Here is a 14,634-nt window from a genome sequence, read left to right on the forward strand (position 1 = left end):
GGAAGAAGCAACTGTTTGTTTTTCCCCCTCAGCTTTCAGTAGCTCATCACATCAACACACATTTACAGAACGTGTCCACAGTGTCCTGCCCTGCTTCCACAGAGCCACCAGGACCAAGTAACACCCAGCACATGTGGGCCATAAAATATTTCCTAACACTGTGCAACAAACAGGCTTCAAAAGTCACCAAAGCATCAAATGTCATGGGAAAAGGGCAGGCACTACGGCCGATACAGAAGCATGGAATTTGCTAGCTAAATCCTAGAGAATTCTAGGAAGCAAAATATTCCCCACGCTGCCATGGAGGGTCAAGATCTTCCAGTATGGCCAAGGAGAACATTGCTCAAGAATTTTTACTGCAGTCAAAAACTGCTCCTACTTAAAGGGTTTGGGCATAAAAAGCAGCAGTGCACGCAGGGCTGCCCATGACAAAGGTGTGGTGTGAGAAAAGCAGGCTCATTACAGAATGCTAAATGTGAATTCTAACATGCAGCCAGCCTGGGAATTCCCACACCACAGCAACAGGCAGACACTGTCAGTGCCCACTCTGCAGTTTCTGCTGGCCACCCCTCAGTGAGAACCCAGACCAGTCACTCACATTTTCACTGTGTTTGTTACACTCCAGCTGAACCCGGATCTTCTCATTCTTCTCCAGCTCTTTAACAACCTCTGCAACTGTTTGGAAATACAAGAAAGGGATCACTGAAACAGGAGCTGGGTAATAAAGAGCTGTAACAGCACTGACTGAAACTACCCCCAATTTAAAAGATAAACAGCATCAGCCCTCTGAGAGGGAAAGCTCAGGCTCCAATCCCAGGCAAATGTGCTCTTTCCAAATCCTACTGAACCTCACTCCTGCACACAACAGTGCTTGTGGTACACAATTCAGAGAGATTTTCCATTTTATACTGGAAGTTTCAGTGGAAGACACAATGATTGCATCTACTGTTTATCTTACTTTGTCCCCCAAACCACCTTCCAGAGCAACAGAAGCATGTGCAGGCTCAAGGGCAAAGCCCACAGCCCACAGAGGAATTACAACCGACTTCAACAACTGTCAGACACATCCAAAGCCTATAAACAACTTAACTGTAACATTTAACTGGAGCCACAGCTATGCAGAACCCTGCACAGTTTACTCTGACATTTACAAATCTGTTTCTGCATTTCATCATCTCCACAGCACTGCCAGGCAGCTCTGGGCAGTTATGAAAATGAACACTTCACCATACAGTGAAGCAGAACAAAAGCATCTTAAGCTGGGAAAGAGTAAAACCTGTTCCAAGCTGGTTTAAGCCCACTGCAGGAATGTGGCACCTGTGCTTCCTCAGAGCTGAGCTCTTGGTGTTACACAGTGACCTCAGGCTCCCTGCTACCACCCAAAGTGCACGTCTGCATCAAGTGTGAGTTTAATAATTCACCCTGTGTGCACAGGCTCTGAACACAGGAGGAGTCTGGCATTATTTAGGGGAGAGCAGCTGAAGTGACACCACAGCTCCCCAACTCTCCCCTCCTCTGGATGCACGAGGCAGAGACTCAGCACTGAGTGAAGCCTCACCCTGAGTACCCACCCCAGCAGCTTAAACATGAATTTTACACTGATCTTAGACAAGAAAAATCCTTCCAGCTCCAGTTCTCCCAACAGCCAAACCAGTGTTGAGCCCACCCCAGGGAACAGGAAGGGAAATGCAGACTGATGGTTTGTGTTGGCAGCATCTCCCTGCAGGTTCTCTCTCACCTGATTTGGGATTGAGGGAATCACACTGAGCATTGTACATGTGCACAAACTCCTGGTGTCTCTTAATGAGCTGCTGGCGGCTCCCAGAGGTAGACAGACCATGTTCCTTGAGCTTTTTCCTCAGATCTCGATCCGACAGCAGGTTATAAACAACTTTGGACATCAGCTTCCTTTTGTGAGTAGAACTGCCAAAGGAAAACAAAAGAGACTCTATTTAATTAATACTCCTATGAAAATCAAAGTATTTACAATTACCTATGGGTACTTCACCCCCTCAGGATAACATACACATGAAAGAAACTTGGGTTTTCCACCCCAGTACTGGCCATGGCTTACCTGAATCAGCTGGAGAAATATTAAAATCATTAAAACATCAAGCCAAAACTTGAATTAGGAGATTTTTCAGCCTTCTGGAAAAATGTCTTTGAGAAAAATAGTCATGTACCTGAAGGCAGCAGTTCCCAGCTAACAGAAGGTTTGGTGATACAGAGAGAGACATTAAAGATAAGTAACAGTGCTCTCAGAGGAATAACAGCTAAAGTCAAAATTTACTACTTTCCACTGCTTTCTGTCAGAAGGACTCAACATTCCTGGCACAGCTGGGGAAAACATCTTAATTACAGGAAACTGCCAGAGAAAATTCAAGTCCTAGTACAAATTTTGTCACCTAAAATTAGCAGAACATTTCCTCCTGTCAAATTAGCTCAGGCTTCCCTACACCTCCTGGTGAGATACTCTCAAACTAGAAAAAACAAAGTGGCCAAAACCCATTTACAACCTTACTCATCTTCTGCAACTGCAGTAATTCACAGAGGAACAGCATTTAATCAGACATTTTTCTTTCTGTAGCAAAATAAAGTTCAACTGCACTACTCTGGATTAGAAAGCAGTTAACAGCTTTCCACTGTGAAAATGAGAGATTTATTTGAAAACTATTCAGCACTTTTGACTTATCACATTGAAAATTTCAAGGTTAGAAAAAAAAGTCTTTTACAAAAACTGTCAATAATTTATTTACTCTCATCCAGCCCCTGTAGCATGGCTGGTAAAAAGAAGATGGATTACCACAATACACTCTTTAGGGAAACTTTTTTCAGATTCTTTTGGGAAATATAAAAAATTTCACCGAATAATTAAAAAAAATCTTTTGAAAGTTCCACAGAAGCTTGGTGCATATTCCAGCTCACCAGCAGCATGACCCAAAGCGTGCTGACAGCTTTCCAGCAGGCAGCCACAGGAACACAGCTCCCAAGAGGTTTAAATCCCAATGCTGGTTGTGTTTCCCCACACCTGACAAACACAGTGCTCTCTGGAAACACACTCACACGTTGGAATCACCCCAGTGCAGCTCTGGGGTGCTAAATTAGCAGTTCTGCTGAAATGCTCAGCTGTTAACACAGCCTGGAGCGAGGATAAGCAGGGCTCCCACTCCTCAGGGAAGCAAAGGCCACGAAGCAGGGTGGCCAGCACCCCAGAGCCTGCTGTGCCACTGCTGCCAGCCCAGGCAACCAGGGGTTAAACACACACAGCTCCAACCCTGCTGGGGACATGGAGTGACACCAAGGACAGAGCTGGCTTATTCTTCCATTTATTATGAACAGAGAAAGCGCTAAACCACTCCAAATGGAAATTAAATGTAACATCAGATTTCAATACTCATTTAGCATTTTTTCATCTTGAAATTCCTTTAGCTTACAGATTGCACTCTAAGCATGACTGGGCAAAACAAGAGCTTTAGCATAAAATTATTTCCTAATTCAAGGTTCAGGGGAATTGGAAAAACAAGCATTGAAGTACAAATCCTCCCAGCTCTTCAGTCTGATCAGTCAGAAATAACAACAGCCTAAACTTCTGCTGGAAGTAAAACAAACTGAAACTCCACTGCTGATGTGAATGTGGCGACCGTGACCAATGCTGGGGCAGGGGCACACAGCCAAAGGAATGCATTCATCTTATGGAAATCGAGATCTTCAGGAAACTTCAACAGCCCCACAGAGAGGAGAGAAAGGTGCAATTTTTATTCTTTAACTTGACAGCTATTGAAGAAAATGTCTCTTGGCACACCTGAAGTGAAGGAAGCAATTCATCCACCAAATGAAAAATGGGAATCAGTGTTATCTGAAGGGAATTTTAATGTCAGCGAGCAGAAAGGTGACGAGAACAACACACAGACTAAGTTCTCCTCACACTGAATTTTTTAAAGCAATGGCCACTGTTTTCTTGCCTCTAAAAGCCAAAGAGTAATTGAGCTGGCAATCCACCCACTTTCCAAAGGAGGGACAATCCCCACAGCGATTTCATAGTGCTCCACACAGCAGGGAAGCCAGAAACAAACACAAACCACCTCTATTACACCCCAGCACCAAACAGCTCTTGGTTCAGCAGGGCACAAAGCAGCCACACACACGTGGAAGCTCCCAGGGTGTTCCTCACCTTCGCAGGCTGTCCTTCTTCTCCTCTCTGGCCAAGCAGCTATCCAGATGTTTGTTTATGTATTGCTCCAGAATAGCAACCTCACAAACAGGACATTCCACTGAAAGCAAGGGAGAAGGAATTTACTAGTGTGGATATAACAGCAAAGAGCCAGTGTTTTCCTCTGAGAAACTAATAGCTGGGACAGTGACAAAACACACAAGTCCTGAGCTGTTACTGTACTGGAAGTTACATCTGAGCTCTGAGAAGTTCTCAGAACAGGAACAATTAACACTAAACTGTCTCACTGCAGGTGTTTCACAAATACTATCTGACCAACTACTTTGCACTTGTGGAAATAATTTCCATGTGATGCGTGCTCAAAGATTCAAAAATATAATAAAACGGGAAGCAAGTGAAAGTTTTAATTGGTCAAAAATAAACAAGCAGTAAAATTTCATGTGAGTTTTAAATTATCAGCACAAGCAGGTCAGATGTGTAAAACCATGACAGGTTTCCTGTGGCTCCTTTCCTGGCTGTGCTACCTCTTTAAGCAGGATTCATCCAGCTAATGAATACACATGAACTTCAGAGTTCCAGATGAATAAATCATTAAACAAGAGAACAGCTAAATTTGAACTAATAAGAACCAGGGGTGTACTCCTACATGGTGTTTTGTTTTAATTTAAGCTTTTAGCTGGGTCAATAGGATGGCTGCCAGCATGTCAGAACTAAGAGGATTTTGCCATTTTATTGTGGCTGATTAGTATAAATGGGCATGTTTATGCTTCAAAGTAAATTCACCTTAACTCTCTAGAATTACAAAAAAATAAAGCAGATTGCTCTTCTGGAGAATGTGTGAACAGAAATATTAACAGAAGGGCTGCTTTGCTCATTTTGAGTTCAGGCTCACCCCTCAAACAACAAACACATTATAAAATAACCTGCATCTGGTTACTCACAGATACAAGAGCAGAATAAATGCCAGTGTCTGTCTAGTCACTGGGGGGAAGGAGAAATTACTTCATTTTTACTAAGACTGTTGCACAACTCTTGTTTTTTAGCGTTGTTACTCAAAGCAAAGGGATCCAGAAGTGCTGAATTCCATTCAATTCCTTGGCAGCAGCTCGAGCTTTCTGGTGAAGACCACGCTTGGAGCAGAGCTGTCCCACAGGAGCAGCGGTGTGAGGGGAGCACGGGCCAGCTGAAGGGGAAGGAGCTGAACGTGCCAGCACACATCAGAAACCCCTGGAGAAACGGGAGGAGTGCCACGTACTGAGGGTCCTCTAACACCTACAGCCAGCCACACAGCGGGGACAGAGCAGGACAAAACCACAAAATAAACACCTCACCTTTCTTGTCTCCTTTTGCCACAGATGTAGAAGGCTTTTCAAGACTTTCAGCGCACCCAGGAATCTCCTGTGATCCCACGGCGTTGTCCTTACCACCGACCTCCGCAGAAGCGCTGGGAGGGTCATGGTGTTCCTCAGTTTTGACACTCTTCTGACCAGTCCATGCCAGCCCATCTGCCTTTGTGGAGGTGCAGACTTTGTCCTTTCTTAAGAAGCTGTCAAGCCCTGGTGCCTCTTTAGAATCTGGCTGAGAACTCCTGTGGCCCTCGGCAGCCGGACGCTGGCCACGGGCCGGTGGGGCCGGAACCGGGGGAGCATCCAACACCAACTGCAAGAGCTGCTGCCTGCAGGCAGCCAGGAGAAAACACACAGCTCACACTCCATGCTGTTAGCAACTTGGACACTTCTTTGCCAACACACACTCTTCTTTGGGTGTGCAATTACAGAAAATGCTGGGACTGAGGGAAAAAGAGGAGGAAGCAGTCCCACTCTGGCTTCTCCCCAAATATGGTTTTTTGGGCTCATGAGCAGCTGGGTGATGACATCTCATGGTCCCACACTCCAGCCCCAGGGACAGAAGAGCCAGGGCACAGCAGACACTCCTGGCACAGCCCTGGGCTCTCCAACAGCACTTTGTCACCTGCCACCCGCTCCCCTCAGCTCCAGAGTGAATTACTCAATTCTCTCACTAATCACAGAAACTCTGACAGGAGTGATTGGAGAGGTTCGGACAAGCATGACCACACTGGAAGCTCATCCATCATTCAGCAAGCCCAGAGAAAGCATGCAGTGATGGAGGGGTCCAGCCTCTGCCATCACCAGCCTGGCCACTCACCAGCTGATCCCATGGCAAACATCAGTTCTACACAATGTTCAAAAACCTCTGCATATTTTGTACAGTCTCAGTGTTATCTGTGACACTCTCAACAATTTAACAGACTGCTGTAAGCTCTGAGCTGACAGAATTTTATCTTCCTGGCACAAAGCAGTAACTGCAGCACAGTAGACAAGGCTCAGTTTATGAGCAGAGCAGCGTCCTTCCCTCTGAAGGCTGGGAGATGAATCAACCAGGTGTCAGCGAGCCCAGATCCACCAGAACAGCCACTACCCAAACCCTCCTGTGAGACCCATCCTCCTCAGGGCAGGGAGTTAAAAACCACCTAACTAAAGATGGATGGCTTCTTAGCACCCTTCTCTCCAGCATCCTGCCTCAATAACAGCATAAACAGCTTCCCACATTTTCTCCTTCAGATCTGTAACACCCACAAAAACCAAGTGTCCTTCATCAGGCTCCTGGTTCCCATTTACAGTCTGTTTACATCTGTCTCACTGAGGCAGAGCTGTTGGGATCCCAGGACTTCCACATAAAGACATTCCAAGGAAGAGCCAGAGCTGTGACTCGTCCTAGGAACAGCTCACACAGGACAGTCCCAACTGCACTAAAGGCAATGGATCTCCTTGAGATTCCTCCTGTACTCCTGCTGGAGGCTCAGTCACCACACCAGCAATGGCAGCAGCTGCTCTCTGAGCACCCAGTTGATGTGTTTATTCCTCTGACTCACTACCTCTCCAGTAACCCTGACCAGGAAACAGAGATAAACTTGACAATAAAAACATTTTTCTTCCCTATGGGTGAAGAACAGCAGAGATTCTTTTCAGCAAGGACTACTGCTTTTCTATGTAGGCAAGTACCACTCTCATTTCTATTGCTAAGTTTCTAACAAGGTGACGCAGGAACTGACAAATTTTCTCAAAATGATCTCTTTAGTAGAGGGCAATGAAATCAACTCTTTACAGTTCACACAAAACTTTACATGTTATTTTTGAGGATCCTGCAATGGATAAGAGAACTCTTCATTAAGGACAGCTGGCTGCTGCAAAGACTGCTCATCTTTCTCTCCTGGGCTGGCCAGAACCATGAGTTCTGCCCCAGAGCACAGGCAGGGAACAGAAAGCTGCTGGTGGCAGTGTCCCCCAGGCCCCTGCCCCGCTGGGGGCACGGTGCAGTCACAGCCATTAAAGCCTGCCCAGAACCCCTCCTCTCCCTTCCACACAGAGAAACAAACATCCATGGCCACAAGGAGGACAGGACATCTCCACTTTCACTGACAGCCCACCCTCTGTGCAGAGAGGGAGCTGCATTCCCACACATCCAGCACAGCTCATCCTGCAAACACCTAATGCTGAGCAGAGCACAAATGGGATTGCACTCTGCTTGGAATGATTCCCATTCCCTGCATGCACTGACCTTGGAGCACAGCCTTCACTCTGCTAAGTGCCACCAACATTACCATTTCCTTCCCCTCCAGGCCTGACTTAAGAAATGGGTTTGCACTTTGTGAAATGCTGAAAAGATTTAAAGCCTAATTTTCATAAACATCCAACTACCCAAAGCTCAAAGTCAAGTTAGAACATACTTGATCTTTTGAACATGCTGAGCTCTTCAACACCTGGACTGTGGGTTTGTTTTTGGGGACAGCCAAAAGGCGAGATGGAGAAGGAGGGGGGAGCCAGAAGATCTGTCCTGTACCAGCATCACCAGGACAGAAGAGCAGTGGTGCTGTGACTGAACAATGCACATAAATGTCCCCTCAGCTCAGGGCACGGGCAGCCCCAGGGGACACCACAGTGACACTGCCTCCACTCCCCTGCACAGTCTGTCCCACTGAAGCAGCCAGCAGGGAGCCAGACAGGGCTCCACAGCCCTTCTGATCCAGCTTCATGTGAGAAATTGATTGAACTCCAAGTCACAAAAGGAAAGCTTATTGAACTCCTCTCACTGGTAAGATTTATACTGATCCAGTAAAGCAGTCCAAAAAATTAACATTTAAGATTCAATATCATAATGGATCCAAGTCAGCACTACTTGCTCCCTACAAAATTAGGCATTAACAAAAAAATAGTAATCCATTTATCACTAGGAAGCACCAGAACTCAAGCTGAAACGATGGAACTTTAGGATTTAAATTACTCAAATAAATCAACTAAATCTAATAGTGGTCATATAGAAGATTAGATCTATCTACATTCTATGATCTTCATCAGAGAAACTCTCATGATACAAAGCCATCAATTGAACCATGCCTCTTGTTACTTACAAAGCCAAGAGTCTCATTGACATCCAGCTCCAAACTAATTTCAGAGAAAAAGTTGAAAGTGCATTTGTCTCCTGTACAGACAGGAGCACCCACAGAATTCCCAGAAAATCACTGAGTAGATTCTTATCAAAAGAAAATAGATAATACAAGGGGCTTCATGTATTTACTGTTGTGAGAATTTATCAAGTCTTATTTATTCTGTTGTTGCTGACTTTTAAAGGGATGTGAAGCTAAAAATTGAATTAAAAACAAACAGAAAAGTAGCTCAGAAATCAAGTTGAAAGCATAGCACTCCATTACTTTCCTTACTCAAGAAAACTCACATTTTCAGTCTTTCAATACCTATAATTTTCCTAGCCAAAAGAATGCTCTTGCAAGGGGACCATTACACTGGACAAAATCCTTCTGTTCAGAATCTCCCCTGCACACACAGGAAGGATCCTGCAGAAAACCTTTACTGCCAGTATTTCCCACTCAGAACCCTGCCAGATCTGCTGACTCCCTACACACTGGCAGGGACTGTAACTTCCAGAGCAGTTAACCAGCAGCAGAACCAAAATGACCTTTTAAAAGCTCCAGATCACTTGAGTGGACAGTAACCTTCAGCCAGGACACTGCAGCATCTTCCCAAAGTGCAAACATTCATCTTTGACAATGCTTCTGTGACACCACAATTTTTTTGCCCAGTTCTCACACACTCCTCTCCAGGGCTCTGTGGTCACACCTTTCCAGCTGCCAAACCAGACAGAGTAGCCATGAAATTACATAAATACCTTGCAGAGTTAAAGCTCTTCACTAGATCATCTAAAATCCGGTTGTTTTTCAGGTCAGATTCTGAGACTGCCTATTAAAAAAAAGAAAGAAAAAGAAACAACAAACCTAAACAAACAAACATTCAAGTGCAGTGAAAACAGCAAGTGCCCAGAAAATGTTCAAGTGACCAATAACTTGCTTCTCAGCATGATGCCTCAGCTACCCCCACTAAAGTGCTACAAGAATTAAAATGCTTAAAGGATAAACATTTCTTCCCCAAAAAATATCTCATATTAAAAAAACTGTCTGAGAAGTCAAGTCTGGGATATTTAGGGTAATAGGTAAAAACAAAGCATAAAGCTAAAGCAACAAAGCCCAGTGTGCCCAGGCTCCAACAATGGTTTGTTGAGAACAAGTCTAATAACTTTGAAAACCAAACTAGAGATCTTCTGAAGGTGGTAAGAACCTTAAGCAACAAAGCATGAAAACTGATGAAGGGAAATGTTAATCTTCTGATTATGGAATGAAGATATGAATTATGAGATGCCTTTGTGCATTCAATTCATTATTTTTAAACAATTTCTGATTTTTATCTCGTTGTAACTCTCTCTGCTCTTCTTTTTAACAAAGCTTTCATTATTTTTTTATTTTATTTTGCGATTAAATGGGGTTACACACTCAGAAAATAAAGCATTTATGTTTCAGTACTGCTGGTTTAAATGATGGGAGTATTTCAACAAATCAGTATTAAATGTTTTGTGACAGATTGTACACACAGCCCTGAGCCAAACCCCAGGCCTGATGCTCCATCCCCTTCTGCCTGCACTGACACAGGAGAATTCCAGATGCAAGAGCACCACACTTGGCCCACGCAGGCAGAATTGATTACTTGGCATAGTCCAAAGGGAAAAGCTCCTGAGATTTGCCAAAAGATAAAAAATGAAGGGGACAAAAGCAAACCAAAGCCACACTTACCACACAGCACGTTGGACACTGCGTTTTGTAGGACAAAAACTTGCGGATACAAAGGGAACAGTCTGGAAAAAGGAAATACATCATTTTGAACATGATTCCAAATACATTTCCACATCCTGGCCTGTGTATTTCCTTACTGAACAATACATGCAAGCTATTCCACAATACCCAAATATTGAAAATACACAATTTTTACATGGAATTGAGATTATCACTGGCACAAGAGAACCCGTATTTTATGCAAACCTGGTTCAATATCAAATATCAGCTCCGCAGTCTAAAGCTGATACCAGTGCAAGAAAGCCTTCATCAGGCACCACCACCACAGCAGGGTTTGCACTGCTCACTCCCTCACCATGCTGAGTTTTTGAGTGACTAATGCTGATCACTTTCATCTTCCCACATAGCCCAGACAAACTCACAATCCCCTCTTTTTCCCAGGCTCTTCTGCCCCTTTCCAAAAGAATACCAACTTGTTGTTCAAAGAAGAGGCTAGAAAGGAAGGGATACAGCACTGAAATGCTGAGAGACAGCCTGATGTCATCTCATCATCACAGGATGCCTCAACAAACTCGGTGGTGAAACACACCATAAGCTTCATGTTGTCACAGTCAATTTCTGTGTTTGTTACACTTTGTCAATTTATCCACGGCTTTCACAGCCACTTCAGGGTTTAAAACGTCTCATCATTCTCCAGGAAACGACAATCCCTCACTAAATCATCATGGGCCAGAGTCTCAGCACTGAACACATTCAGCAGCAGCTCCTGAAAGAGTTCCATATTTCACTGACCCCCTGGGAATGCATCTGAAAAGCAGCAGAAGCATTAATTAGCCCCAGAACGGTTTGGGTTGGAGGGACCTTAAAGCTCATTCCATCCCACCCCCTTCCACTGTCCCAGGCTGCTCCAAACCCTGTCCAGCCTGGCCCTGGGCACTTCCAGGGATGGGACAGCCACAGCTTCCCCGGGCACCTGTGCCAGGGCCTCTCCTCCCTCCCAGGGAACAGCTTCTTCTGAATTCTAACTATTCTATTCTATTTCTATTCTATTCTATTCTATTCTATTCTATTTCTATTCTATTTCTATTCTATTCTATTTCTATTCTATTCTAATTCTATTCTATTCTATTCTATTCTATTCTATTCTATTCTATTCTATTCTATTCTATTCTATTCTATTCTATTCTATTCTATTCTATTCCATTCCATTCCATTCCATTCCATTCCATTCCATTCCATTCCATTCCAGTCCTCTGTCAGAGGGAAGCCATTCCCCACTGTGCTGGTACTTCAGGCCTTTGTAAAGAGTTTCTCTCCGTCTTTCCTGCAGGCTCCAGAACCTTCTTCTCCCTGCCAGGCTGAACAATCCCGCCCGGCCCAGCCTTTCCGCACAGCTCACACTCGAGACAGCACAAGCCGTGTCCCTGCAGCACTCACAGCTGTGCGAGCACTGCGGGATGATCACGGCGATGCTGAAGTAGTCGAAGCAAATCCCACAGCGCAGCAAGTTATCCACGGCCTGAAACGACAGCGGGGACAGCGGGGTCAGACCGGGATGGGAGCCCCGGGCAGGGACGGGAGAGCCCCGGGCAGGGACGGGAGAGCCGCGGGCAGGGACGGGAGAGCCCCGGGCAAAGGGCAGGGACGGGAGAGCCGCGGGCAGGGATGGGAGCCCCGGGCAGGGACGGGAGAGCCCCGGGCAGGGATGGGAGCCCCGGGCAGGGACGGGAGAGCCCCGGGCAGGGACGGGAGCCCCGGGCAGGGACGGGAGAGCCGCGGGCAGGGACGGGAGAGCCGCGGGCAGGGATGGGAGAGCCCCGGGCAGGGACGGGAGAGCCCCGGGCAGGGACGGGAGCCCCGGGCAGGGACGGGAGAGCCCCGGGCTCGCTGTGGCCGCCCAAGGGCCCGGGCGGAGCCGTCTCAGGCTGCGGAACAGCCCCGTGAGCTCCCAGGGCCGCCCCGGGGACCCCGCCCGTCCTCCGGCCCCGCACGCACCTTCAGCGGGGCCAGGCTGGGCGGCCACGGCGGCTCGAGCGGCGACAGCGCCAGGGCCATGCCGGTGCAGCCCGGCTCGGTTCGGTGCGGCCCGGCTCGGTTCGGTGCGGCCCCGCTCGGTTCGGTGCGGCCCCGCTCGGTGCGGCCCCGCTCGTCCCCGCTCGGTTCGGTTCGGTTCGGTGCGGCCCCGCTCGTCCCCGCTCGGTTCGGTTCGGTTCGGTGCGGCCCAGCCCGGCCCGGGGCTCCGAGCGGCGCCGGGCCCGGATCCCGCGCGCGCAGCGCCCCGCGCTTCCGGCAGCGCTTCCGGCAGCGGCCGCGAACCGCCGGGAACGGGGAACGGGGAACGGGGAATGGGAACTGCCGGGAACCGGGAACGGGAACTGCCGGGAACTGCCGGGAACGGGGAACGGGGAATGGGAACTACCGGGAACGGGAACTGCCGGGAACTGCCGGGAACTGCCGGGAACGGGGAACGGGGAATGGGAACTACCGGGAACGGGAACTGCCGGGAACTGCCGGGAACGGGGAACGGGAACTGCCGGGAACTGCCGGGAACGGGGAACGGGAACTGCCGGGAACGGGGAACGGGAACTGCCGGGAACTGCCGGGAACGGGGAACGGGAACTGCCGGGAACTGCCGGGAACGGGAACCGGGAACGGGAACTGCCGGGAACGGGGAACGGGAACTGCCGGGAACTGCCGGGAACGGGAACCGGGAACGGGAACTGCCGGGAACGGGGAACGGGAACTGCCGGGAACGGGAACCGGGAACGGGGAACGGGAACCGGGAACTGCCGGGAACCGGGAACTGCCGGGAACGGGGAACGGGAACCGGGAACGGGGAACGGGAACTGCCGGGAACGGGGAACGGGAACCGCCGGGAACCGGGAACTGCCGGGAACGGGAATGGGAAAGGCAATAGCTAACCGGGAATGGGAATGGGGAATGGGCAGTAGCGGACCGGGGCGGGATAGCGGAGCGGGGCTCGGTGGGGCTCTGTGCTCGCTGAGCGCTCCCCGGGGCTCGGTGACGGTCACGGAGCGGGGATAGCGGACCGGGAGCGGGGATGGTCACGGAGCGGGGATGGGGAAGGGCAGTAGCCGAGCTCGGTGATGGGGAAGGGCAATAGCAGAGCTCGGTGATGGTGACGGAGCGGTGATGGGGAAGGGCAGTAGCGGAGCGGAGCTCGGTGATGGGGAAGGGCAATAGCGGAGCTCGGTGATGGGGAAGGGCAATAGCGGGGCTCGGTGATGGGGAAGGGCAGTAGCCGAGCTCGGTGATGGGGAAGGGCAGTAGCGGAGCGGAGCTCGGTGATGGGGAAGGGCAATAGCGGGGCTCGGTGATGGGGAAGGGCAGTAGCGGAGCGGGGCTCGGTGATGGGGAAGGGCAATAGCGGAGCTCGGTGATGGGGAAGGGCAATAGCGGGGCTCGGTGATGGGGAAGGGCAGTAGCGGAGCGGGGCTCGGTGATGGGGAAGGGCAATAGCGGAGCTCGGTGATGGGGAAGGGCAATAGCGGGGCTCGGTGATGGGGAAGGGCAGTAGCGGAGCGGGGCTCGGTGATGGGGAAGGGCAATAGCGGAGCTCGGTGATGGGGAAGGGCAATAGCGGAGCTCGGTGATGGGGAAGGGCAGTAGCGGAGCTCGGTGATGGGGAAGGGCAGTAGCGGGGCTCGGTGATGGGGAAGGGCAGTAGCCGAGCTCGGTGATGGTGACGGAGCCCCCGGGAGCCGCCCCGGGCGCTCCCCGGCACAGCTCACACTGTCACTGTGGGGCTGTCGCTAAACTCGCCGTAGCAGAGGTTTTTACACACGCAGAGCGTATCTAGCCGTGTTTTATGATACTCCACAGAGCAGTGGTACCTCCCTCTCCTCGCTTCCTTTCACAGGTGTGTTCTAAGCCCTTCACTTCTGCAGCTGCCGCTGTCTCAAACGTGCTGGCACCTGAAAACTGAAAACTTTGCACCCGATTTTTCCTACCAGCTTTTTCGTAGCAGTGCAATTTGCATGCTCTTGCTCCTTATGTGAACAAGTTTGATTTTTCAGTCAAGCCCAGCTCCCCCACCTGACACTCAGTAACACTCATATATATCTAAATAAAAGTATAAAATGTGCTCCATTCTCCATGACGAATGTCAGAAGAAACCATCACAATGGTCTCTGCTGGCCTTGGGCACTGTGAGTCTCTGGATTTATAAATTTGAATGGATCTGATTATTGCCTGTCCCTTTCCAAAAGTGCTGGAATTTACAGAATAGTGTCATTGCCACTTAAGTGCCTGTTCTTTTCACCTTAAGGAATCTATTTCTGCTTTC

General features: G+C 48.8%; 1 protein-coding gene across 2 annotated transcripts in view; it reads right to left on the reverse strand.

The window, feature by feature from the left end:
• Nucleotides 1-12,458, reverse strand: part of RAD18 (RAD18 E3 ubiquitin protein ligase) — a 28,272-nt gene extending 15,814 nt beyond the window's left edge. For both annotated transcript variants that reach the window (XM_058845421.1, XM_058845420.1), the window contains exons 1-8: nt 12,324-12,458; nt 11,766-11,847; nt 10,329-10,390; nt 9,374-9,444; nt 5,503-5,846; nt 4,172-4,271; nt 1,739-1,923; nt 599-675 (exon numbers count right to left, since the gene is read on the reverse strand). In XM_058845421.1, the coding sequence (XP_058701404.1) occupies nt 599-675; nt 1,739-1,923; nt 4,172-4,271; nt 5,503-5,846; nt 9,374-9,444; nt 10,329-10,390; nt 11,766-11,847; nt 12,324-12,383 (981 nt within the window). In that variant the 5' untranslated portion in view covers nt 12,384-12,458. The remainder of the gene's footprint in view (nt 1-598; nt 676-1,738; nt 1,924-4,171; nt 4,272-5,502; nt 5,847-9,373; nt 9,445-10,328; nt 10,391-11,765; nt 11,848-12,323) is intronic.
• Nucleotides 12,459-14,634: the final 2,176 nt, after the last annotated feature.

This window comes from Poecile atricapillus, chromosome 9 (genome assembly GCF_030490865.1).
Source record: "Poecile atricapillus isolate bPoeAtr1 chromosome 9, bPoeAtr1.hap1, whole genome shotgun sequence".
Taxonomy (NCBI): domain Eukaryota; kingdom Metazoa; phylum Chordata; class Aves; order Passeriformes; family Paridae; genus Poecile; species Poecile atricapillus.